General features: G+C 39.1%; 1 protein-coding gene across 1 annotated transcript in view; it reads left to right on the top strand.

Moving 5' to 3' along the window:
• Nucleotides 1-1440: 1440 nt before the first annotated feature.
• The window catches only part of SLC22A16 (solute carrier family 22 member 16), a 32305-nt gene continuing 6528 nt past the window's right edge, over nt 1441-27217 (top strand). The window contains exons 1-4 of the mRNA XM_005154685.3: nt 1441-1488; nt 19459-19935; nt 22723-22840; nt 24720-25269. Coding sequence (XP_005154742.2) covers nt 19499-19935; nt 22723-22840; nt 24720-25269 — 1105 coding nt within the window. The 5' untranslated portion in view covers nt 1441-1488; nt 19459-19498. The remainder of the gene's footprint in view (nt 1489-19458; nt 19936-22722; nt 22841-24719; nt 25270-27217) is intronic.

Raw genomic sequence — 27217 nt, 5'->3', positions numbered from 1 at the left:
TGTGGTGCTTGCTTGGTGCCAGAGCCTCTTAAAGGCACATTTCCTTGTGAAATGGTGGAACCTGACAGCCTATGAGGTAGCAGAAGTATTTGGGTTAGATTTTGGAAAAGAAAGGTTGACTTTCAGTGATTTAACAGGGGGTTTACTTCTCAATTTCTTCTGCGCTTCCTAAAAATTAAGTATGAATCTAATAAGATTGGATTGACTTGGCTTTTTTGTGTCTGTTGGTTTTGGGGGGTGGTTTTTTGTCTTGTGGTTTTGTTTGGTTGGTTTGTTTTTTCCCCTGTGTTTTTCAATAGGGTATCCCAGAAGGAGCTCATGCAATCTGCTGGAGATGTGTCTCATCACAGAATCATTACATTATTTAGGTTAGAAGGAGACTTTGGACCGCCTCTGATCCACCTCCTCACTCAGAGCAGGGACAACTTTGAACTTTGATCTACTCGAGAAGGGAAATCAGGTGCTGTGGGGAAGAAAAACCTTAAATATGAGAGTTGCACCTCCACCAGTCTTTTTCTGTACCTTGCCTAATTCTCAGAGCCCAGAGTGACTGGGCTGCTCGAGCCTGGCTGCTCCAACAAAACCTACTAAATAAGTACTGCAATCTCCCATTGTGACTCACCTTGCTAATCCTTAAGTTCAAATGTATTATCTGGGTAAGACAGAAAAGGAAGCCCAAACATAATTAAGGCTTTGTGACAAATTGGAGTACTAATGGCAGTAATACAGGTACAGGAGGGATTACATATTTCACCTTTATTAAATTATAGGATTTTGCATTCTGTGCTATAACTTTGGAAAAATACACATGTAATATATTCGAATAACAGAGCAGATTATAAGGCTACTAAAAATGATGAACAGTGTAGTAATGTCCTGAGGAAAAAAATTGTTTATACTTTCCTCTAATTGAAAACATCCATATGAAATATGCAAGAGCCTAAATACATTAGATTATACATGATTGCCACAGGAAGATGTAAGCACATAATTGCCTCCTTTAATGTTCATTTTAGTGTAGAAAACAGGGATGCCGCGCGGCGGCGTGGGCACAGACCCACGTTTTGGAGGGAAGTTCCCGAGGCACTCGGTCCGGGCGAGGGATCGAACCACCCGCTCAGGAGCGAGAGCTCCGAAGGGGTCAGTAGTTCCGTGCCGCCGAGGTACTCCCGCCCCGGCCGGCAGCCGCTGGTGCTCAGGCAAGCGGGGCCGCCGACCGGCGCCGTGCGGGTGACGGTTGGCAGCCGGGCTGCTGCCGTTATGCCCGCCCCCCGTCCCGCCCGCTGAGGAGCCGCGCACACCGCCTTTGCCGCGGGCCGGCGGGCGGGGCGCTGGACCCCGCCGGGGCACGGCACGGGACGGGAGAGGGAAGGAGGTGCCCGTTCTCCGCACCGCCGGGACAGCGACAAGGAGGCTCCTGGGCTGCTGTCGTCCCGCCATGGCTCTCGGCTCCGAGCTGCTCTTCGACTCCCTGGGACACTTCGGCAGGTACCGGCGCAGCCCCGTCCCGTCCCGAGTGGGGAGCGCGGCTGTGGGCTGCGTCCTGGGCACCGCGCACACGGGCACCGTCACACCCGCAGGCACGCATCCGCACTTGGGGACTGACGGATAGCTGAGCAACAGGGTGGAAAGCTACCCTCGGGACTCACAGGCACACGGGGGCAGCCGCAGGAACACGTTACCGTGTGTTGCGGCGTGTACTGGAGGGGCAGGCACAAGCACCGATACGCACACAAAGGGGCTGACACATGCATTTTACACACGTGCACATACACTGCACACACACAGACATGCAGAGGAGCTGACATATACACTACCCACATGTTAACATACATGCAAACTAACGCACACACACTGCAACCCAGTGTATAACGTCACACTCTAGAGCTAGGCACTGATGCATCTATTCACAGCACTCTACATATCCCCATATATAGTCTTTTATATGTGTGTTGTGAACCATGCATATGCTCACACAAGCTATGCATGCACATATATACATGCCACTTTCACATATGCATGCACACACTAGCAGTCACACTAGGCTCACACACCTGTAGGTATTCATGCACACTATTCACGCTGTCACACATTTGTGTACATGCACTCTTAGACACTTAATGTTCACACGTTTCTTGCACATGTGAGCATGCAGCCCCACACACAGAGTCCCAGGCCTGAAACAGCCTGAGCTCGTCAGGGGTGACAAGAAGTACAAGCAGTATGTATAAGAGTATTGTACAACACACAGGTGGGCTGTTTCTGCACAGAGGCACAGGCTTGCATGGGGTAGATAGTGTGGTTTTATTGTTGTCTTGTTGTATGTCATACATGGATATGTAATATATGTGTGCATATTTATCAGCAGGGGATTATCTCTAAGGTAAATGGTGGGTTGCATAGTGGCAAGTTTTCTTCAATGTGGTTTGTGGCTCTGATGTGTGTGTATGCAGGCCTGGCCTAGTTAGATGGGATACACTGATGTGGTATGGGTGTGTGTATGCTTCTGTAAATATGGATGCATGGCTGGTGTGTGAGACTCTGCTTATAGCAAGTAATGGAGAGTAAATGTTTCATAATGAAATGAAATTTTAGAGGATGTGAGCTTAAGACTAAGAGGCGCATACCTTCACAGTGGGTTCTGTCCTGTACTTTCACGATGTGCTGGTCAGCATGGATCTTGCAGACACTCCTCAGAACAGATGTCTGGAACAGAGCAGTGTGTCACAATTTGGCTACAAGCTCAAGCAATTGAATTGCAATGTTGCATTTTCTAGCTCAGTCACACTTTCTAGCCTAACCCACAATGCTGATCTCCTGTCTATCGGGGTAGGAGCAGTGTTCTGAACAAGTAGTGGGAGCTCTTTTTTAATGGTAGAAGTGCATATCTGAGCTTTACATCAGAAGTGGCTCTTTGGTATCATGGGCAAGCAGTAGTGGTGGGTATCAAATAGCCTCTGCAGATACCTAGGATGGAAAGACTGTTTCTTTGCTGAACTGGGACCTATGCTTAAATTACATGTTTGGCTAAGTTGTGATTTACAGGCCTATCTGAACAGTATCTCATTCATTATCAGTTCTGGCTCAGCAGGAAAACTTTGTTCTGTGCGAACTAGGAGAGAAATCATAGCAATCAGTTTATTTCACTGTTGCTGTTGTTCTTCTCTCTTGTGTGGTCTGTGGAAAGCAGGCATTTGACTCTGAATACTGAAATAACTACTTAAGTAGTTTTCCTACTTGGGAACATGTATCTATGCTTCAGATAAAGTTTTCACAACTACTTCTTGCAACTAAAGGGAGAACAATTCTACAGTGATAACCTCACATCTAGGGGCCAGAATATTTGAGATGCAGTTCAATAGAGTTTGTATAGGCATCTTAGACTCATGGCTGTTTGAGATTTCAAAGATTATGTGCTAGGAGTAAGTATAATTGTAGCTTATGGTAGATGCACCCATTCAAACAAATACAAAAAGCTCCTAATCCCTCAGTACTGCTAGGTAAATTATCATACTTTGTATAAAAAGTTGTTCTTAACTATAACTCTGAAGTTAGTTCTGATTATTTGGTATTTATGCATCATCATGACTGACAGATAATTGATAATTTCTTCAGTTTAATCAATTCTTATAAGGCCTGTATAAGCAATGCATATAGATTCTATAGATCTACCACAAAGTCTGAGCAATCCCAGCACGAGCGTTAGCATTTTGAGGCTGTTTTCGTTTTCTTAAAATCTGACAGATGTAGTAAAGATTGGCCAGCTGTTTATCTGCATAAATATATACATGGTGAGAGTATGGATGCTTTATGTATATGTAATGTATATAATATATAGTCATATAAACATTATTTTCATGCACATATGCAAAACTTTCACTGAAAGACTGTGAATTGTGCAGAATTGACATTCATATGGATGCTGACAGTATTTTGCTTTCCGGTTTAGTTTTCTTCAGAAGTCTCAGTGATGCTATAGCTCTTACAGGTGTCTTGAGGCTGGGATCTTTCATGAACAGCCATGAAAACATAATGGCTTCCATATCCTTTTCCATTAAAGGAAAACTTTATGTCAGTCTTTGCATTTGGACATGGGTAGCATCTGTGGCCTGAAAATTCAAGTTTTTTTTAAAACCTTGTTCTGGAGTCTGTCTCTGGAGCATGAGATCACTGCTTGCTATCACAGAGGTGAATGAAAAAAAATAGTCCTGACTGCCTCAAATGGCCTCATCTCTAATGTGCTGCCAGGCCTTACAGTGCCAAATTTACCTGCATTGAACTGCACCCTTCCATGCCCAACTATACCAGTGGGCTTTCCCTTTCTGCCCCCTGCCCCTTCCCTAACCCCTTTCTGCCCACCCACTTTGACTGCAAACATCCACACAGGGCCTGTCAGATAAAAAGGATGTAGTCAGGCAGTTGCCATCACTGGCAGGCCCCCGTGCTTTGAAAGGGGTAACATGACTAATGGGTGTAAGGTAGGTAGCAGAACATGTGCATAGTTGGGAGGTGTGCCTTCGAGTCTGGCTGGCTCACACTGCCCATCCATCTAGTTCCCAGCTAAGCTAAAGGGCTTATAATAACTTTAATGACTTTAATCTACCATTAGGACACAGAACTTACGTGCTTGCTGGTGAGAAACAGTCTAGGTATATTGCAGCTCTGATCTACACTATGACAGAGTGCTGAACAGAAACACGATCTAATCAGGAATAGCTGTCTAGAGAGAAATCTGGTAAGGTACCTCCTATTGTAAGTGTGGGTAAGAGTAAGGATTTGGTTTCCCCCCTGGAACATCTGGTAGCTATGAGATGCAGCTTGTATTATATGTAGAGATTCCCCTGTCATTTACAGCTTTCAAGACTTGGTTTATACTTTAGCTAAAAGCAGGTGGTGAAAATTGTCAGGAAGAGGGAAAGACGAGTGTCATTGACATGATTTCTGGGACTTGTGATGAAGTATTTCTAGAATCTTTTAAAGGATTGCCTTTTATCTTAAAATATTCTGTCTTTTACAAAGTTGAGGAAGTTATCCAGATTTCCAAATGTTGGTATTATAATGTATTTTACTAGTAGTTAGACTATCTAATAAATTAACAATGACTGCTCTTTACTGAAATGTTTGTGTATTTATTCACTTTTTGATATCTTTACATTGTTGTCTTATATGAACTTGTTGCCTGGTCAGTGGAGTTGCTACAGTTTGGACGTTAGAAGCAACCAATACAAAGATTAGTAATGGCTGCTACTTCTGATACAGCTCACCTTTTGCAGCCAAACGTGGGATTTAGTAGAGAGTAATAAAATTACCAATACTTTCGACATTTTTTGTTAATTCCCCCAAAACTTTTGTAGTGCTCATAAATAGACCAGAGATTATGCTTAGTTTGTGAAAAAATAAAGGCTGGACTTTTGTAGAGATTGATACTCGCATTGGACTTCTGCAGTGCGGGCCCTGCTGGTCAGTGCCATAGTAGCAACATCAGAACACTCAGTGTAAATGCCATTTCTCTTCTCTCTCCTTTGTAGTGTTCTTGGTTCACTTTTAAAGTCCTACACCAAATGGTCTACCTTCTTTTAACATCTCAGAACTTTTACAGGCTCCTATTTTCATGCTGATGCCCTTATCCTCTGTCTTGTTTCATAGCTCACAACCCATGTGATCAGATTGCATCTTCTGCAAATTGTGGTGTGTACAGGCTACTTCCAGGAATTCTTGGGTTTTTATCAAATAACAAAGAATCCCGAGTATCTCAAAGATCATACTCACCACTTCTTTTTGCAAAAAAAAAAAGAAAGAAAATAAGAATACTTTCAAGCAATTATTTTTCAAACTGAAGTATTTTACAGATGTCTTGAAAGCTTCTTCCCCAAGAAAAGTAAATATTTCAATTGGAGAAGTGTACTTGCTGGACATGCAAATAAATTGGTTTTTCTTTTCCAAGTTAGTATGGAGAAACAGACAGTCATATTCAGCATCTGAACAGATGATTAGCTTTAACTTAGAAAATGGAAGCATTACCAGCTTTTTCTGGAATGGGGCTTTGGGCAGCTTGGTCTAGTGGAAAGTGCCCCTGCCTATGGCAGGTGATCTCCAAGGGTCCCTTTGAACTCTAACAGTTCTGTGATATACTGGCTATTCTATACAGTGGAAAAGTTTATCACAACATATCTGTCATTCACTTTTCAAAATGTGCGAGTGAACAGCTGTTTGTATTTAGTGGAATGTACCAGACAGAAGAATCGCAAATCAAAGTCCTCCTTTGGCTCCTAGTCAAGGGCAGTGTTTGACAGAAATGTTTGATAAGTGTTCTTCAGCTTTATAGCTGTGCTATATTACAAAATCTGAGTCAGTCTGTGCTCATCTCAGATGTTCATAGGATAAAATAAGTGGACCTGACTGCATTTCTTCTTTTTTCCTTTTTTTCTTGGGGGAGGTGATGGTGTGTGAATATTTTGCAAAGAGTACTTGATCCTGTTTCTGAATGGTATCATAACCTTGGAGAAGCAAGACAAGCTGTGCGTTTTCACAGGGCAGAATCTAAAGCTTAAAAAAAGATCTTATTATCTGTGCCTGACCAGACAAAAGTAGAAATACACTCAAGTCTCATAATCAGATGGATACTGGCAAATGCTCCTGGATAACGGTGACAACACACTTTCAGTGTGGCCTGCAAATGGTACTAACGGTACTTGCTGGGATCCAGGTCGTACTGGAAACAGTCTAATGCAGGATCTGCATAGCCAAAAGTGTACAGCAGCAGAATGTGCTGGCAATATCACCCTGCCTATTTCTGGATTGAAAAAGTAGATTATAACAGTAGAAGTAGATTAAAAAGTAGATCACAATAACAGAAAAATAACCATATAAAACCAGGGTGAAATCACACTTGTACTATCCCTTACTTCTTTAAGGTTAAAACCTGCAATACAAGCCACAGTTAAGGCTAGTAAATCAATTATGATTTGTAAAACAGCTGCTGAGATTCAGACTGCACCTCTGAAATGTTGGCAGCCCCCCAGGGTGGCTTCTACATAAAGTTCTAGCATGGATATAGTTATGGCAGCATGAGGCATTTATCACAGGCATCTAGGAGCTGATGATAAGCTGTCCTGTCCCAAAATATTATGGTATGAATGAAAATGAAATATATAAGGCACTGCACAGTGTGTTCCCTGTAATACAATGCCCGGGACTGAGATATTGCTGTCATGAAAGTTTCTGTCAATAGTTTTCTCACAGTAGTCATGATTTTCAGTACTAAGATATCTCAAAGTTGGAAGGAAATGTTGTATTAAAGGGCTTACTCATGGAAAATTTGACCAGTTTATTGCAGGAAGTGAAATGATACAAGTAGAAAACAATGTTAAATTTAGAGAGTTTTTCTAAGGGCCCAGAAGCCTTCAGCACATGCTATAAAAATTGCTGTGCTACCATTTTGTTATACACAACAAGAATGGAACTTAGATGCATACACAGCTGGCGTTTTATTTAAGGTAGCTTGAGGCATGAAGCTGCAGCAGCTGAGCGAGAACATGAGATTCTCTGCTTCTCAGAAATATGGAAAAGAAATAGCAAGACAGAAAATATACCAACTGAAGTAGCTATGTCTCAGTTGCAAGGCCAAGACTGTCAGACATCAGAGAAACTGCCATGTATGCAACAATACTACTGTTACAATGCTTGCTATGTTGTTAGCCTTCCATTAATACTTGCTATCAGTTCCTTGAATACAGGTAATTCCAGGAAAGACTGATCTTATTGAACTGTTGAATGGAGAGTATTAAGATCAGAGAAATAAGAGATCAAGCCTGTTCTGGAAACATGAAATACCAAAGGTATGGAAAGTGAGGGAATAAAACCTTAACCTTTCTGAGAAGGTAAAGGGAGATTAATGCAATCATTTAGAACTTAAAAAGTAGACAAAAATAAATTTTTTTAGCCCTTAAATTGCAGGCGTAGATCTTTGTGTCCTTGGTGAAAAGTTGGAAAATATTACTAATAATACTCATTTACCCTTGTTCTGTAAATAAACATTACCATATCTATGATACAATATTTAATTTGGTGGATGTCTGCCTAGTGCTAGAGAGCAAGTCAAATACAAAAGGTGAAAAATGCGCAATACTAGATAAGAGCTGTCCAAAAGCATTCTCTGACACGAAGCCATTGGATATATGGTGAGATTATACTGATGATGCCACATTTAAGCGATTTGTACTAATGTCTCATATTCCAGAACAAGTTATTGTTTGGATTTTTCTTTTTCTCGTTTGGTTTTCTTTTTTAGTCTTTGTAACTGGTGTAGGTCAGCAGAGCTGGGAAATACCATAAGCTTGTTATAGCTCCACCCTTCAAAGAGAGATAGTACGTGTTAGTTCCCGGTCAGAGCACCTGGGACCTCATCTCACTTACGCTTGTATTTTAGGCTCCTCAGATAAGTGTCATTGTTTGTAGATCAGCGTAGTCAAGCTCAGTTCTGTCTCAGTTATCCATTGAGAACAGAGAGAGAAGCTGGTACAAAACCAGATATATGTAGAAGGATCATGGTAGGTCTGAGCAGAATCCATCTTCTTTACTGGATTCTTGTGGAGAATAAGACCTGTATATTACTTGAAAATATTATGTAAGGTTAGAAAACAGCATTATTCCAGACCATTCCTTTGTATCAGCTACCATAAGAGAAACACTCAAGGAAAGAACCTGGCAGTACTCTGGTATAAGCAGGTAGAATAAGTATTACAGATATATTTTATAAGAAGTCAAAATGCATTCTTAGCCTTAGGAACAGTCAAATCTGTAATTTACATTTATTTGATTTTAATTTAAATTGCTTCCAATTTTAACAGTTTAAAGAGGAAGGTAGTAGAATTGTCTTCCTTGAAGATGACAGGAAATGAAAAGATTGCTTTCCATTAAGAAATCAAGAAAAATATAGAATAGCTCTGTCTGTTGGTCATGGAAGAGATAAGCAACCAATAAAATCAATGAAAATATTTTTTCTTTTGATAGATCAATATTTGCTGTTAAGAGTTTGGCAAGAGATGGTGTAGAAAAGCTCTTTGTCTAGCTAAAATCAAGGGAGTATCTATTAAATCAACTTTCGGCATTTCATACTATTTTATATATTCTGCAATGTGTAAATCTCTCACAGGAGAGAAAACAGGAATATTTTTCTTGTCTTTTGGAGGAACAGGCAAACCTCATATTTAGGACTGAAACTGGAAGGGGATATAGGTAAATAAAAATTGGACAGAAGTTCATGACCAAGTTGCTAATCAAAACAAAACAAACTGGAAAGGTCTCCAGGGGAATTAATAATTTAATAATGCCTTATTATGGGGCAGACTCCCATGACCATTTGGCAAAAATGGGTTAAGAACTTCTAGGCAAAGAGTGGGTTACACATCCGCAGTGAAAAGGAACAGTTTGGAGAGAAGCGGAGCTACAAACCTGCAAAAAGATGCTGAAAGTTCTCTTGTGCTCAGTAACCTTCTTTTATATGGATTTAGAGGTAAACTGCCTTGCCTTGGAGAAGATAGCCTATCAGGGATACTCACCTGGATGAGTAAGAACATGGGTAGGACAGACTGCCTGATCTTGGAAGAGCCTTTGTTCTGAACAGCCCTTGTAAGAGCTGATGAACTGTTGGTGGATCATCAGTGTAGACTCCTGAAAAGAGAGAAAGAAGGGGGCTATGTTTTGCTCTTGTGTTCTTGTCCTAATCAGACTTTAAGTAGAAGATACAAGCTACTCTGTTACACAAAGAGAGAAGTTGGCGTGGAGGTTATTTTCCCTTTAAATGTAGTATGTAGCTGCTAAATAACGATGTATTTAAACAATTCATATATAAGCAAAACCAAATTAAATAGAGACAATGCTATAATACTATAATAATATACTATGCAATAATAAGGCTTAATTATTTTGCAAAATTGCTATTTTCTTCAGTTTGGACAATTTTCACCAGGTTATTAAATCATTGATATTCAATCCTTGGTATTCAATCCATGTATTTGTACTTTCAGCTACACCAGGTTCAGAGTTTTGCAACAGAAATATGTAACTAGAATAACAAATAAGTAAGAACACAATTCATATGAAAACCAGTTAGTTTTATTTCAGGATTATAGACAGAAAAAAATAGGATGAAAAAAAATCCGATATAAAAAATGTAAATTTACATAGTTTCAACACAGTTAATGCAATGTGTCATCAAGGTAAGCAGTAGAAAATGTCAGATTTCCTAAATGGGAAAAGGAGAATGAAATATAACTGTTTATAATGAAGTACTGCCTATGTCTATAATTACATGGAATCTCAATAAAAGCATTTAAATTCCATTAGACACTTCACAGATTATGTTGTGAAATTATTTGCTTAAATAAACTGATGGAAACACTACAGCATGGAAGCGAATTAAATAACTGATTTGTATTTTCAAGAAGGGGAAAATGGATGACCCGGGGAATTACAGACCAGTCAGTCTCACCTCTGTGCCTGGCAAAATCTGGGAGCAGATTCTCCTGGAAGGCATGCTAGGGCACATGAAAAACAAGGTGCTTGGTGACAGCCAGCATGGCTTTAGTAGGGGAAAATCCTGCCTGACCAATTTGGTGGCCTATGATGGGGCTACAAAAGTGATGGACAGGGGTGGAGCAGTTGACGTCATCTACCTGGACTTGTGCAAAGCATTTGACACTGTCCCACATGACATCCTTGTCTCTAAATTGGAGACACATCAATTTGATAGGTGGACCACTTGGTGGATAAAGAACTGGCCGGATGGTCGCACTCAAAGAGTTGTGGTCAGCAGTTCAATGTCCGGCTGGAGATAAGTAACGAGTGGTGTCCCTCAGGGATCAGTGTTGGGACCGGTCTTGTTTAATATCTTTGTCGCTGACATGGACAATGGAATTGAGTGTGCTCTCAGCAAGTTTGCTGATGACACCAAGCTGTGTGGTTCGGTTGATACGCTGGAGGGAAGGAATGCCATTCAGAGGGACCTTGACACACATGTGAGGTGGGCTGATGCCAACCTCATGAAGTTTAACCATGCCAAGTGCAAGGTCCTACACCTGGGTCGGAGCAATCCCAGGCACAGCTACAGGTTGGGCAAAAAGGAAATTCATGGTAGTCCTGTGGAGAAGGACTTGGGGGTGTTAGTCAATGAGAAAATGAACATGAGCCAGCAGTGTGCACTCACAGCCCAGAAAGCCAACTGTATCCTGGGCTGCATCAAGAGGAGTGTGACCAGCAGGTCGAAGGAGGTGATCCTTCCCCTCTACTCTGCTCTCGTAAGACCTCACTTGTAGTATTGTGTGCAGTTCTGGTGTCCTCAACATAAAAAGGACATGGAACTGTTAGGACAAGTTCAGAGGAAGGCCACGAGGATGGTCAGGGGACTGGAGCACCTCCCATATGAAGACAGGCTGAGAAAGTTGGGTCTGTTCAGCCTGGAGAAGAGAAGGCTGCGTGGAGACCTCATAGCAGCCTTCCAGTGTCTGAAGGGGGCCTACAGGGATGCTGGTGAGGGACTATTCATTAGGGACTGTAGTGATAGGACAAGGGGTAACGGGTTGAAACTTAAACAGGGGAGGTTTAGACTGGATATAAGGAAGAAATTCTTTACTGTGAGGGTGGTGAGGTACTGGAATGGGTTGCCCAGGGAGGTAGTGAATGCTCCATCCCTGGCAGTGTTCAAGACCAGGTTGGACAGAGCCCTGGGTTTAGTGTGAGGTGTCCCTGCCCATGGCAGGGGGGATGGAACTAGATGATCTTGAGGTCCTTTCCAATCCTAACTATTCTATGATTCTATGATTTGTCCTCTATAAAGAGGCTGACCAAAAGAAAAGTTTTACCAAAGATTTGAGTTTTTGCTGTGAGAAATTACTCTAGTAATAGCCTGCAGAGAGAGTACATGGTCATTTTCCAGATGTTAGATGCTTATAGAGCCTGAAGTGTTACTATTGTTGAAATGTAACCATCATAGAATCATAGAATAGTTAGGGTTGGAAAGGACTTTAAGATCATCAAGTTCCACCCCCCCCTGCCATGGTCAGGGACACCTCACACTAATTCCAAAACAAACCTAAATAACTTAAAAACTGCATGATCATGTTCTTTTCTAATTAATTTACCTTGTATATGTCCTTGACACATGTAAAGCAGAAAAGACAAGTGGAAAACTAGAATGAAGTAGACTGACTGCAGCTCTGCCATCAGAAGGTGTTGGAATTGCTGTTGAAATCACAGGTCATTCCTGCTTGCCAGCCCTGTTCCCACTGTGATTGCTACTGGTAACTGCTGTAGACCCATTTGGAGCCATGACCTCAAGTTCAAGGCCTGCTTTATGGCTACTTCTGTGCGTGCAAATTTACCAGAATTAAAAAATTTGTTTCAATACTGATTTTGATAATCAGAAAGAAGGCTGACAAGAAGAGGTTAATGTGCACCACTTCATGTCTGACCAGTGTTTTCGATGATAAGTCTTAAATACCCATTTTTTATTTCCCTTTTATTGCTTTATTTCTACTAGTTGTAAGATAGATACTATAAATATGTGAAGGAGAAAAGCTGCAGTTTCTCCTGACAGCAAGCAAGATGTCAGGATTTTTTCTTGCTGCCCTTTAAGGGCATCTTTAATGGCAGCTGCCCTTCTGCTGTGCATGGCTGTCCATAGATGAAAGCTATGCTACTAAACTGTTGAAACCCAGCAGTATTTATCAACTGGATTATTTTAGTCACAAGTGATGGCAGAAGACTAATGTGCCCGATTGAACAGTCACAGAACAGTTCCATTAACTGCCAAAAAAAAAAAAAGTATTTTAAAAGTATGGCTTTTATTTCCGTAGCACTAATTCTTGATTTTTACATTAACGTGACTTGCTTATTGCAAATGTGCAGTAGTGAGCAGCCAACGTATTTTTCTTATTGACTCTGGTGAATAAATATTGGGATTGTGTTAGTCAGAGTGAAACATGCATAAATTCAATGGGACGGAAACGTAACAATTCTTCAGAGAATCAGGTTTAAGACATAGTGTGATTTGGTAAATATCTGCTGTTTGGTGATTGCATGTTGATACATACATACATTATCACCAGTGATGATACATAATTCCTGGGGCCTTTCTGATCCCTAAAGGTTTTGTTATTCCTGTTACATCTGTGCTGTTGGTATGTCCAACACAATATCTTCCGCCTCTGAAAGCAAATTCTGGAAATAACCATCTTGCTGATGTGGGCTGAGACCAAGTCTTACTGGTGGTTTAAACTACCCTTAGGAGGGAAGAAAGTTTAATCTTGACACTGTAAGTCAAATAAGGCAATATCTGTTGTGTATTTAAAGTTGCTTCTAAATCTGCGCCATAACAAAAATACTGCTCCTGAGACTCATTCAACTCCTTTCCTCTCGAAAACTGAACGTGAAAGTGCATCGTAGCTTTCTGGTTTAGAGTGGAAAGAATGCTGAATGGCTTTTCTCACATTAAAACAAAATAATAAGAACAAAGCAGGATGGGATACAGAGGTGAAAGTGGTTACTGAACAAAAGTTCTTCCAGAAATAGTAAGTATCTGGAAGTTTCTTTCCACTGAAGCCATCCTGTTGAGCGTACACTGCACAACAAAAACATGCTGTGTTTTCTGACTAAGCAGTTTGCTAAGAAAGTTGTTTAAAAGACAAACAGTAAAATAGTTCTTGTAAAATCTGTGGAATTGTGCTAACCTTTTGCTAATCATACAACAGCCTCATGATTCTGTCCTACACTAAAATGACTTTTAAATTTTTATATTAGCTTCTGATGAATACATAGCAATTCCCTCTCTTCTCTCTTTGATGAACAGACAAGGAAACATATTATCAGAAACATCTTCTATTTAACTTTAGTGTCCAACAATAAGTTTTGTCCCTGCCATAACTGACAATGGTAAAAGTAGACTGAGGCTGGGGGTTTATTCTCTAATGCATATGTAGCAATGTTCACTTCAGGTATTTTTGCATGCGAGATATGCCACCTTTTAAATACACTGGTGCAGATCATTTGCATGGATGCAGTATAAATTGGATCAAGCAACTAATGTGGCTTGGTTTATTTTTTTTAGTCATCATCTATTTTGACTTCTTTATTTTTCCAAGTTAGATCAGTTTCTCAGATAAAATTCACAGCCGGGCCACATAAAAAGTACCATTGCAACTGAGGATAGAGTGCACTGTGTGTCAGGGGATGCATGAACAGCAGGAAAGGAGAAGGGAGGAAATACCTTACAGCAACAGGGTCACAGAGATGTTGTGTCGTTTTACTACAGACAGAGTGCCAGTGGTCTGAGATCTGGTTAATTATCTTTATGGAATAATACATCTTCAATTCAACATTGACATTATGATATTACCTGTTGCTTTTCTTACTGGTGAGATCTTAAAACTTGTGAGGAGAAGTTAGAAAATGTAAAGTCTTGTTTACTATAAGCTGTAAACTGAAAAAAGAATAATTGGGAGGAAATTTCTCAGAAATATCTAAGAAAGACTGGAACATTTTCATGTTGTGTCTTGCTCAAGCTTTTGTGAAGACAGTTTTATGCTCATTTAACTTCTGGCATTCATTAGGAGTCTCTATACTACAGCAGTAACCTACAAAGTCTTCTTGACTTCTATATTTGACACTCTTGGCAAGAGTGATGAAATGTGCTTGCCAAATAATTATCTCCCAAGGCAAGTCACTGAAGAGATGGAAAAACACTGGGAGAGATTATCATACCTTTTAGGATAATCATCATGTTTACAGATCTTAAAGAATGCAAAAAGTATGTTTATTTTAAAAGAAAAAAGCCTGTAAAATAGGTCATTGAAAACTACTGTTTGCAGCAATATATGTTATGTAATCCAGGGGGTGCATGTGAAAATAACTGGTTTATAAATGACCCTTGCCAAAACCTGCCCTTTTTGAGATCAGCTCAGGAAAACAGATCACAGACTTTACTTTCTTTTGGTGAATTTAAAGAGTATTTATTGCACTGCAATGGTATTTTTGTGCAATTCTGATGCATGACCAGCAATATTTATTTTTTTTTTCAGGGAAATGTAACTTTAGAATGGAGTTTGGTGAGCATACTAAGAGGTTTATATTACAAGTTTTCCTGTAATAGATTAAAGCTTAGTAATCAAGGAGTTACTTATCAGTCCAGTGTTCTTAAGAATTCAGGAAAAGAGTTAATAATTTACAGTAGGTATCAAGGATAGCATAGACTTTAACCTGTGCCCCAGGGTCAGTGAAGTGTATGACCTGTGTACATTCTGCTGAGACCTCCTGACATAGCAAAGTGTTGCCAGGGGCTGCTCCTGGTTCCCCCGGCAGGTGGGCAGTGCTCCCCCAGCATCAAGTTCTCCCACAAGAAAAGCTGCAACTCTGGGGTTTTAAGATTAGGGAAGAACATTGAAATGGCCACAGACAAGAAGGCTGAGAAAAAAAAAATCATGCACCCAAAGGTCCAAAAGAGGGGTCCCAAATTAGCAGTAGAGCAGGTAAAAACTTTATGTTCCTCTGCATTCAGCACTGTCTGCTGCCTCAAACTCCGTTCTAGAAAACCAAAGCCTACCATGTCTACTATGGGGCCGGGCCTGTGTCTCTCTGTTCCTTTTCAATCTTCAGCTGTTCTGGAAAGCAAAGGTTGATGCATCTATAGTATTCTTCCATCCCACATATCAACCTCCCCACATACTTTTAATGCTTGCTTTATGTTTGCACTAATGGCCTAATTATTTCCTTTTTGGTAACTATGCAAGCTAACAAAGTTTCTGACCTCTGTCCAACTGGTCTTTCTAGAAAAGCTCTTCCCCCCCAGAGGAGAGTCTCCACTGCTTTTAATGTTGGGCTTTTCAGTTTAGCATGTAGTGGGGATGACTACATGACTACTGCAGCTGGCAATGGATTTTGCCTTTGGAGCAAAAGAGGGCTTTCAGAATACTTTGTGTGTGTTTTTTACATATATATATATATGTGTATATATGCATGTGTGTATGTATACAGAAAGAATCTTAGCCCAGCCCAATATGGAATTTTACTGGAGAGAGCAGTACTTCGTTTTACAAGCAGGGGAGAAGCCCATTAGTGCAGTGGCAGCCCGCTTGTGTAGTTTGGGATGCCTCCAGCCACTAGTGCTACCAAATACCTTTCTAGCTTCATATCAGGCCTCATTCTCTCCTGTTCCTTCTCCCCCTTCCTTCTCCTTGGCTTTTTTATTGAGCATGTAGAGGTTAAAAAACTGCAGTTCAATCAACCTTGCAGGATTCTGCAGCAACATGGCCATTTTGTTGTAAAAATACATTTTCCTGTTCTTAAATGAATTCATAGGCAGCATAAATTACATCTATTAATGTGTATCTGGCATTCTGTTTGACTTTTTCTGTTTGCTTGGCATAGGTGCTGCAAATTAGGTAAGAAAAATAATAACTGCCAAGTGGATTCCTTCATTGGAGATAAATAAGGAAAAGAAAAAATGGAAGAAGAGTTTTACAAGAATCAGTTATGTTCTAAGTTAAACCCTTGAAAGATGAATGAAATATGGCATGACACAGGTGTTTCCTTAAAAATAAATCCTTTATTGCTTTTTATAGGGGTGGAAACTTTGCTATATGACAAAAAGAAAAAATGAGGAAAGGGTAAGGGACTGTAATTTATACAGTTTTAGTAAGTAGAGGGGGATAACTGATAAATCTGTACAAAGAAATTATAAAAACCAGGGAAGATTTATTTAAGGTTGCATAAGGATGTTTTATAAGCTGCTAATAGTCTTACACTGGAAAAAGAGACATCAAGATTAGATTTAATGAGAAACTTTCCAACAAAAAGATCTGACAGTGGAGCAGTCTGTCACAATGGTTATTAAAGTATGATCACAAGCATCATTCAGGAAGAGATAAGATGAAACTCTCAAGGGAGCAGTTAGTGCAGAGATTAGCTAGACCTGATTCAAATCAGAGCCCTGGTGATGCTCTTGGCTTTTGGGTTTTAAAAATTAGTGTGATGCATTGGTTCATGCCATCTTCTCAGTCTGTATCCTTAGAAGTTATCTTCTTTGAAGCCTCTCCAACAAGAAAGGACATAAATATAATTGTCCTGCTCGCTCTTACTGGGTGGAAAAGAAATTGTATTTCCTCATATTTCTTGTACTGCAAGAGCTAATGAGGAAATTTGAGAAGAACATATGAGAGTTTGAAATTATTTAATTCTTCCTCTGTCTGGGAAATACCAACTGGAGATTGCAGTTTCCTGATGCATAATGACAGATGCTGCATATACCGGGGATCCCGGCACCAGGTATACCACTTTTTATTAGCTAGTAGAAGATGTAAGTGCACAAGTTCTAGGGTTTTAATTTGCTACTTGCTAGTGGTCTTCTAGTGCTGATTTCAGTCATTCTGCATACTGCAACAATAGCCGAAGTTGTTGATTTTTGGTCTTGCTTTGCTATTTTTAAAATGTGTTAGTGACTTTTGATGGAAACAGTTAAAATGAAACTAGAGAAGAATAACTAAAAACTGTTGTTGACCACATTTGTCTGCATTAATAGGGCAACAAAGGTTACATTTCAGATAACTTTTACTTTTTTTGTGGTCCAGGATATCCTCAAAGCCTTTCAGAACTGTTTTAGCCTTGCTTTGATTTATGACTACCTGCTTAATCCTCAAGAAGCTGTTCTCTTGAGAGGGAATTGATAGGCTTAAGGGATACTGTGGGTATGTTTAGCCTCTCTTTACAGTATCTCTCACAAGGTTTGCTGGGAAAAAGCAGCACAGCACCTCTGCGAGATTGCCAAGGAATGTCATCAAGATGGAAGTGGAGCCAGATTTTAGGCTGCCATGATGGGTTTAGCAATTCAACCCTTTCTTCAGACTACTGTGGATAAGTTAATAGAGCTGTTGTCAAGAGAAAGAGGGATAAAAAACGCTGCACCTGAAGAGCAACAATGCTATTGGAAAGACAGGATGGGCAACTGGGTTTACATTTACCAAGGAAAGAAAGAAGAATCATGAGATAAAAGACAAAGGAGAATGAGAATGGTGGATGGAGTTATGTTACACGAGAGAACTGTTTCATTGCAGATGTTAATTGGATATTAAGACAATGTATTCAGCAAATTCTATCTAAATATTTTGGTTATAGTTAGTTTAGAAATTAATTAGAAATTGTGCTGATAGATGATTTAGAAGTCCTAGGCTAAATATTGCTCCAATCTTAATTATGGGAATTCAAAGATAGATTCTGGAGATAGTTTTGTAGAGGAGCAATCTGGAGGCCACAGTTGTTATGGGGACTGGCATTGCTCTGACTTTTCCCATTAGACATTTCAAGGCAATTATTTTTTAGGCATCATTTTCTATAACTTCAGCAGAGATAGCCTCTGATAATTAAAAAAGAGCTGCTTTTCTTTTCATACAATCAAGGCCCACCATGCACTGCAGTAAGGATGTACATGTGGAAGCTCACTGAATGCATCTTCAATTAGTGCAATTGATTTGCCTTCAGAAAATAAAAAGTGAAAGAGAAGACAAAGCTATGTTGTTTTCGCTGAACAGATGTACTGATTATATGCATAGTTTTCACATTTAATTGAGGAAAAGTCTCCTTATGCTTAGATTATAAGAAACTGTCTAGAATTTGCATTCAGTGATCCTAGACTTCATTGCAAGTCTTTCAAAATTCAGAATACATGTACAGTTTTTATACTGAGATTTACTTCCATGTCAAGCATGTTTTAAAAGCTGTTAAAATGCCAAAGTTCAGGCTATGCATAAAACATTCTTTTACCACATTTGCTTTGATACAATCTTTAATGGCGAACTGCACACCCTGTTTAAGCCAAAACCCAACTCAGTTTACAGCTATGTTTTGTTACCAAACATTTCACACTGTTCAGATTCTGTCTTCCTCTGCATGTGTCTACGTGCATTCTCTCTTTGTCTTTTGAAGAAAAAATAGGGAGATGGAAGACACACAGAACACAGTTATATGGATAAATTAGGTGAAATGAAGTGCATAATGTGTTTGGTTTGTTTTATTTGATGCACATACCTCCATCCCTCAGAACCTGAGTTTTTTCTAACCAATCAAGTAATCTAATGCCTTATTTTGAGGGATTATACTGTACAGAATTGAGGGGGTAAAAGGTTGCTTCAAACTAAGTGCTTAAATTCAGAATTGTTTCTTTTAAATGGTCTTCTCTGTGTATGGCTAAACACATGACTAAAAGTAATATTATTTTCTAGCAACAGATTACTGTGGATCTCATCTTTGGTCTCTTGCAGGGCTTAGATAATATTGAAGCAGCACTGTGTAACAAAATATTAGACCCTTGAATGATGTCTTCATTTACTGATCCAAGCAAAATAATTCTGTTGATTTATTCTTTTTTCATGTATAGAGGGCTTTTCTTTGGTAAACTCTTTTTTCCCTTTACAGATTTCAAGCATGTGTTTATTTTGCAACTGTCTTTCAAGCTATGTCATGTGGTATCCATTACTTAGCATCTGTGTTCATGGCTGTTACTCCTAAATTTGTATGTGGGACCCCTGGAAATGTGAGTAGTATTCTTTTCCACAACTCCTCCGTATCAAGTATAGAGGACATCTGGACACTATGGGCATCAGCGGAAAATTACATTGTAGTCCAGCTGGAAAATGGAGAAATTTGGGAACTTGATCAGTGCAGCAGGTCCAAACGAGAAGTCAGTTTGGATCTGACATATGAATATGAAGGCAACAAGTCCGTATTTTCTTGTTCTGATGGATTTCTCTATGATGATACAAAGTGGAAGAGCACTGTTGTTACACAGTGGGATCTGGTCTGTGACCGAGAATGGCTTGCAAAATTAATCCAGCCTACATTCATGCTTGGAGTCTTGTTTGGAGCAGTGATTTTTGGTGACATTGCTGACAGGTAAATTGCCATCCTCTGAAGATTGTAGCTTCAGATTGCAGTAGCTTCACGTATATCTACCTGTTTGTTGTTCTCATTCATTGTGTATTTGTAATTATGTACTCCTAATTCAGGAGTTTTGTATATTGCTTTATTCACAGTTATGTTTAACTTAATTTCTTTCTCTGATACTATTTTAAAATGTATTTGCAAATTATCCACTTTTAGATTTTTCCCCCTACTTCATACATCAATTGTTCTAGGCCATTGCTCTGTGCAGCTAGCATTTTAGGCTCTTTGTTTAGCAGGAATAGCAAGAGTTAGTAGTAATAGCAACAGTAAAGCCTGGGAGTAGATTTTTGTTCCATTTTTCGTGAGGAGAGATTCCTTATGGAAACATAAATTTTTATTTCTGGATATTATAAACCACTGAAGGGCTACTAGAAGATTAAAAATAGTGTATTTCAAATACTCAAATATCTTAACCTCTGTCATGAATAGAGCTCTGTGGGGCTGATGAAAGGGCTTTGAGGGTTTGATCAGGCCCCATGTTCTTAAAATAAATACCCATAATTTTCTGTACCATATTTTTCCTTGCTGTCCAAATATAGTTTTTCCTTGAATAGTTAACTTAAACTTTAGACTCTTGAAGGTTACTCCAAATGGGAGAAAAAATGGTTGTCAATGAGCTGAGCTGTAGTTTCACTTACTTACCAGCACATAAAAAGTTCTGTGTGAATATGAGGAGAGTCAGTCCATGGAGGGACTCAACCTGACCAGTCTCTTGCTCACAGTACTAAGGCTGTCTTTCATCCCTCCCATCCCCAGCACTTCCTCCCTGGATGTAATCTCAGATCACACACTGAGATCCAGCATCAGAGCTGGTCTCAGAAGCATTAGAGAGACTCAATTTGTACATCTGTATCCTGCTTTTCTTGGTTTTCTCTCTCAACACAAGACCACACATTCCTACCCGAGAAGAACACCCAGCTGTGCCCCTCAATCCATATCAAACACCCATACTATTTTGTACTTGGTTTTGTCTCAGGCAGTTTATGCACCTGTGTTTTGCTTTGAAGGCTTATTTAGTGTTATTTATCTTTCTGTAGAGGAGCTTGTTGACTAACAGCTCTGTCAGGTGAAGGGTGACATTTTATCCCACAGTCAGCAGTATAAGCAGAAAAAGGAGACCAGGCATGTAATTTTCTGATTTCCTTCATTAGCACAATGCTATGGTGGGATAGTTACAACATGGGAATGTAAAAGTAAAGATGATCCTTTTTTTAATTTGGCTTTCAGAACACATGGACTCAATTCTGCTTCCCTATCCAAGGCTTTGTAAAACTGTGTTTAATACAAAACCAGAATATAGTGCCAACATTTGCTCTGGATCCCTTTAAATCATTCATAGCTTTATTAATTAATATTCAGATGTGATTTATAAGGTTATGATCATATTGTTCTGATTTCCATAAATTCAAGCCATGGACAACCAGTAAAGATAACACATACATTCTGAGTTGCAGATTTACAACTGTAGATTTTATAGCTGAAAGTGATCATTTTCTGACACATTCTGGCTGGTGGGAAGTAAGTTTATGGGTCTCTTCCATTATCAATTCACAGATTTCCCAACAGAATTGCTCTGTCAGCTAGGACTCACTGGGATCTCTTCTGGCAGGGATCACAAACCAAATGTAAATGACTCCAGGTCAAGGTTGGAGAAAAATAGGGTTTGTTTCAATACAGTAGCAAATACTCATGAAGGAAAACTGATAAATGAGCCCACATCCCTGAAAGTCTTCAGACTGTCTGTGAAAACACAATATCCACATCTGTGAAAAGCTGTTGGCAGTGGACTAGATAATAGGAGTCCAAGAGTATATTATCAGTGTTTTATATTACACACGTTTTGTATGAAAGAACATTTGTAGATAAAACATAATGAATCCTCAATAGAGTCTTGTAGATATACTGCCGATTTCTAGGTTTTCTCCTCAGATTAGCTTCTTATTGCTATTATGTGTTCCCTTGCTTAGGGAGAACTAGCTCTATTTGGTATATCTTCTCTCTGAGATGTGGGAAGAAGATAAACAAATGGAAGTTTATTTTTACTAAATGTCCTTCTTTTACATTGGAAATTACTATATTGTTGATGTATTTGACATACTTTGTTTGCTCTTAGTAAATGATCTTCCCGAATTTCTGTATTTGTACATACATGCTTCTGTGTTGTGATGCAATCAGAAATTCAGGGGAACTATGTAATTGTCATTTATTGGGAAATTCAACTTTAAATAAGTGGACAGAGATATGTTACAGAAACCTTTCATTACGATTCAAATTGGGTGTTTGGCAGGAGATGGCATGTGTTATAACAGCTAAATTGTGTTAGAAGTTATTAACTATAATTACTTAATATAAAATATGTGAAAAATTATTCTTACCTACTGTCCTCATAAATAACAGAGTACATCTGCAGATTAGTTATGTAGAAGTTAAACCTGAAACTGGAGATGAGCAGTAAATAATTCTCACTTCTGCACATCGCTTCCAGCTAAGAATTGTAGAATGGAAGTTCTGTCCATTGGAGCTTCCTTTTTCTTGAAGGTTGAAAGTACAGAAAAATTAATACAGGTAACTAAACTATTGTTTTTGTGGTGAGTGAAAGTATTAAGTACAGTATTTTCAGACTCACTTCCAGATAGGCTTTCTGGAGTTGCAGAAAAATACAACTCTACTTTTGTTGTCGTATTTTAATTGAATGCTTGTGGTTATTCATCATTTTATTACTGCTGTGATTTGCAGACTGGGAAGACAGCGTGTTATATGGTTCACAAGTACTGGTCAGTTTGTATTTGGCATCGCAGTGGCCTTCACATTCGACTACTACAGTTTTGTGATTGTGCGCTTCCTCCTTGCTATGGTAAGAAAGGATGTTCATCCTGGTTCTCTCTACTTGTCATTTCCTACCTGTTCTCAGGAGAAACTCCCTTTATATTATTACCTACCTACTTCATTGTTCTAAAGTCCCCTCTGTTACACTTATTTCAGCAGAGCAGGGAGAGTCTGAATGTTCTTGGACCACAGCACTTTACCTCTTTGAATTAATAGAAAACATCTGTATGAAGCAGTGTTTGGTACTTCCTCCGTCCCAACCTCTGCTGGACTGGTAATTAAATACCAAGTGTGAGCAGCAAACTTTGATTTCCACAAATCCACAAACGCCGTTGCATTTCTCCTTATTGTTAGAATTGAAGTATATTTTTCATAATATAATGAATCTATAGTTATGATTTTTATCTCTACTGTTTTGAGTGATGGAGGAGAGATGCACATTTTTTCTTTCATGTATCTCTTTGGTGTTTTAAGGTACATCTGAAATGCTAAATACATAGGTAGACCTGTTAAGCACCTAGATGTTTATACTGTACTTATGGTTATTCCAGTATATGTGTTTATGCATAATGACACACATAATTTTATATATGTGTATGATATATATCCAGAATCTGATATTTAGTATTTTTACATAGTAAGTGACTTTAAGTTGCTATTTTACATCCAAAAGTATAATGTTTGTAGTCTTCCATTATATGATGCATAAAGAAATTAGAATGCTATCGCCAGAAAAAATGATGCAACTTACTTAAAGTAGGTTAGAAATTTGAAAATAATCACATAATTTATTTTGTTGCTGCTGACAGTACATTAGTCAAGACAGCACTTGCATCTGGAGCACCTTTTTCCTGATTAGAGCTCAGAAGGATTTCCTAGCAGGCAAAACTGCAGGGGCATTTGAGCCTCAAACAATGAGATCATCAGGAGTTGCTCTTCTGACTCCTTTGGCTGTTGATGCTAGAGGCTGTGGTAATTTAGAAAAGCAAAAAGCTCTGACTAGACCAATTCTGTAGGTTTTAACTGCCCACTGTGACTGACCTGTGAGATGAGGTCTAAAGCTCTAGCCCCATGCCACTAAGATCAGTGCAGTTTTTCTACCAGGTTCAGGGGGTTGAGAATCAGAAATTATTAACTGGAATATTTTTTAACCAGAAAATTGATTAATCTAAACAATATACTGGAATATTTTCTAGTCTAGATTTTCTAGCTGTGTTTTGAAATGCTTTGAGATACCAAGAGTTTGACTGTCGCTAGAGAAATTGAAATAGATACTCAATAATATATATATTCAGTGAAGAAATACTATAATGCAGAACATGCCAGTAATTGCATTCAGTAGATAACATATAAGAACCTATAACCATATGGGATTCTCTTCCAATATTGTCAGACTTTGATTTAATGAGAAATTTACAAGAGTGTGGAAGGTAATTCTCAATAAATTTGCAGTTTCTTGATGTACAGATTATTAATAGTCTACTTAAAAGCCAAGGTTAAGATTTTCAGAAGTGCCAATTAGTTCACAGGACCTCAGTTTTCCTCAGCATCCAGCTTGCTATGTCATGAAAGGACATGATTTTTGGAGGTGAAGGGCTTAGTGACATCAACAAATTAGGCTCTTTTTCAGGTGTTTCTTGCTGGCTCTCCCCCACTACAGAGAAATATACAAAATCACATTTTTAAATACAGTGCCTGGGCATTCTGGAGCTTTGAGTGAACTTTTTCTCCATCTGATTTGTCTGCAGGGTTTTTTCTGTCAGTGTGGGACATGCCAGTGTAGTGACAATGAAGTGTACATGAATGTGGAGCACTGTTAGCTGTTTGCTTTTATTGCTGATGTACAAAGAAAGTAGATACAAACCTCACTACTGTTTTTGTTTCTCTCTCCCACCCCAAACCCCTAGGTTTCAAGTGGCTATCTGGTTGTGGCTTTTGTTTATGTGACTGAATTTGTTGGCATTAAAGCACGAACCTGGGCTTCTATGCATGTCCATGCTTTTTTTGCTATGGGAATTATGGTTGTGGCACTTGTGGGATTTTTGGTTCGGACCTGGTGGGTCTATCAGATATTTCTCTCCATAGCAACTCTTCCCTTTATCTTATGCTGCTGGATGCTCCCAGAAACACCTTTTTGGCTCCTGTCAAAGGAAAGATATGAAGATGCACAAAAAGTAATTAATATAATGGCAAGATGGAATAAAGTAAGCACTCCCTGCAAAGTTTCTGAACTCTACTCTGTCCAACAAGATGATCTAGTGAGTGGCAGAATGGGTGACAGTGACACATCCTCAACAAAGAAGCACAACATCTTAGACCTGTTTTGTAACTGGCACATTGCAAGAAGGACCATCACAGTCTGGCTGATCTGGTTCACTGGAAGCTTGGGGTACTACGTCTTCTCCCTCAGTTCTGTCAGTCTAGGAGGCAATGAATATTTAAATCTCTTTCTCATAGGTAAATATTTTTGTATCTTATTCTGTTTATGACAGAACTAGAACATAACATTTAGAAATGTCTATAGATTTGACAGCCAATTTTAAACCTTTTTTCATTCAGTTATGAACACTGTTCATAAACCCTGTTCAAAAAGTTTCTTGCTAACTCTTCAGAAAGTTGACTAACACAGGGATATAATTCACTCCAAATCTTACTGTTTCTGGGAAAAAAGGAGAATTTTAAATTTGTTGGTATACAAAATTCTTCTCCATCTGTCTTTGCTTGTAAAACCATATTCTTCTTGTCTCCTCTTTGCCCTGCAAGCATATAGCAGATCTACACAAACACCAAGGGAAGCAGTCCAGCAACACAAAATTTATATGGCTCAGTTAAAGGCACAAACTAGGAAAATGAGAGAAAAAAATGTCACTTTAATCACTTATAATCGTGATATTTTGTGTCTGTGTAGAAAATAGTTTCAGAATTCTCAGAAGCAAGAGTAATTTTATTTTTCTCAAAAGTGTATTTTTAATTTAGTTGTAGTATTCTTTGAATTTTAATTAAAGTCTGGCTATAGTCTTCCTCTGGTACACAAGTTGTTTATAAAGGCAGCTCAGAACATCAAAGGCCTGACCCAAAGCTTGTTAAGATCAGTGGAAATATTCCATTGACTTCTAGATCAGGCATGCATCTCTGAGCCAGTGAAGAACTGAATCATGCGCTTTGCTTCATGCAACATTCACTCAGTAGAGTGAATTGACATCAGTAGAGTGAATGCGACTGTTCATGTACATAGACACACAGAAGGACTGGTCTCTCCGGAATTCGGTCTGTGTTGTCATGTATGATAGCATATTCATCGACTGATATGTTGAAGATGCTAGTATTGCACAGATAAATAAACTGTCATGATGGGGTACAGTTTGTAAATCACCATATCCACCTGTTCCAAAAATATTTTAGCAGACTAACAAACACAGAATAATTGCAACCTGCTTTTACCAACACAAGATCAAAATAGTTTCCTACTATTATAGATGTATTGACATACTACACATGCTTAGTGAAAGGATGCAACATATTTGTTCAGAGCTGTATCTTACATTCTTCCTTGATTTTACAGTGGACATAGTGGCGTTCTTCACAAGCAAGTTCAGTTTAAGACATGTCTGAACTGGCTTAGGTTCAATATAATTTGTCTAGTGAAACAAGGGGGACACAAAATCACGAAATTGAATATATAAACCTTTAGAATTAGTTTTAAGCAATGTTAAGTTTGATGGCTTTGTAACAGTAGCAATGGAAAATTACTGAAGTGCATGATACATAGGAAAAAAAATAGAGTACAGCTAGAGAACATACTGAGAATTCTTGTCCAAGATAAATCGTTATAGTTGACTTAGTTTTAAGAAAAACAGTCTAGAAGAACAGGACACAGGGATAAGGAGTATCTGGGAATGGCAGGTGTCCAGGATGGGCTACAGTTAAACTAACTGATAAGTAGGAGGATAGGAGGATTATTATGTCTCTGGTGCTAACTAACCAATTAAACTGGTATAAGCATCTACTGCGCATGTTTCAAAGGCTGCCAGAAGTGATGAAGATTGTTGGAAGAAGTAAATGACCCTCAGAGACCACCACAATTCTGTACGCATGTGGGGGACTTTCTGGAAAATAACATAATCCATACGTAGCCTCATGAATATGTATGTGTGCCCAGGGACTATATAAGGATGGCTTGTGTAGCAATGGGGAGACACACGTTAGGAGGAGTTATCCCCCATGCTTCCCAGCGCCGCAATAAAGAATACCTGCTTGTCAGCTTGAAAACCTTGTTGGCAAGTTTGTTCCTGGAGTTTTCTCCGAATCAATTGGCACAAATAATGTTTACACGTGGTTTGTGAACAGTTGTAGCCTGTTCCTCTAGAGGAAATAAAGCCCAGTTCCTTTAGAGCTGCAGAAGTTG

Source organism: Melopsittacus undulatus, chromosome 3 (genome assembly GCF_012275295.1).
Source record: "Melopsittacus undulatus isolate bMelUnd1 chromosome 3, bMelUnd1.mat.Z, whole genome shotgun sequence".
NCBI classification, from domain to species: domain Eukaryota; kingdom Metazoa; phylum Chordata; class Aves; order Psittaciformes; family Psittaculidae; genus Melopsittacus; species Melopsittacus undulatus.
Note: the sequence above shows the minus strand (reverse complement) of the source record. Positions and strands in the feature narration are given on the sequence as shown.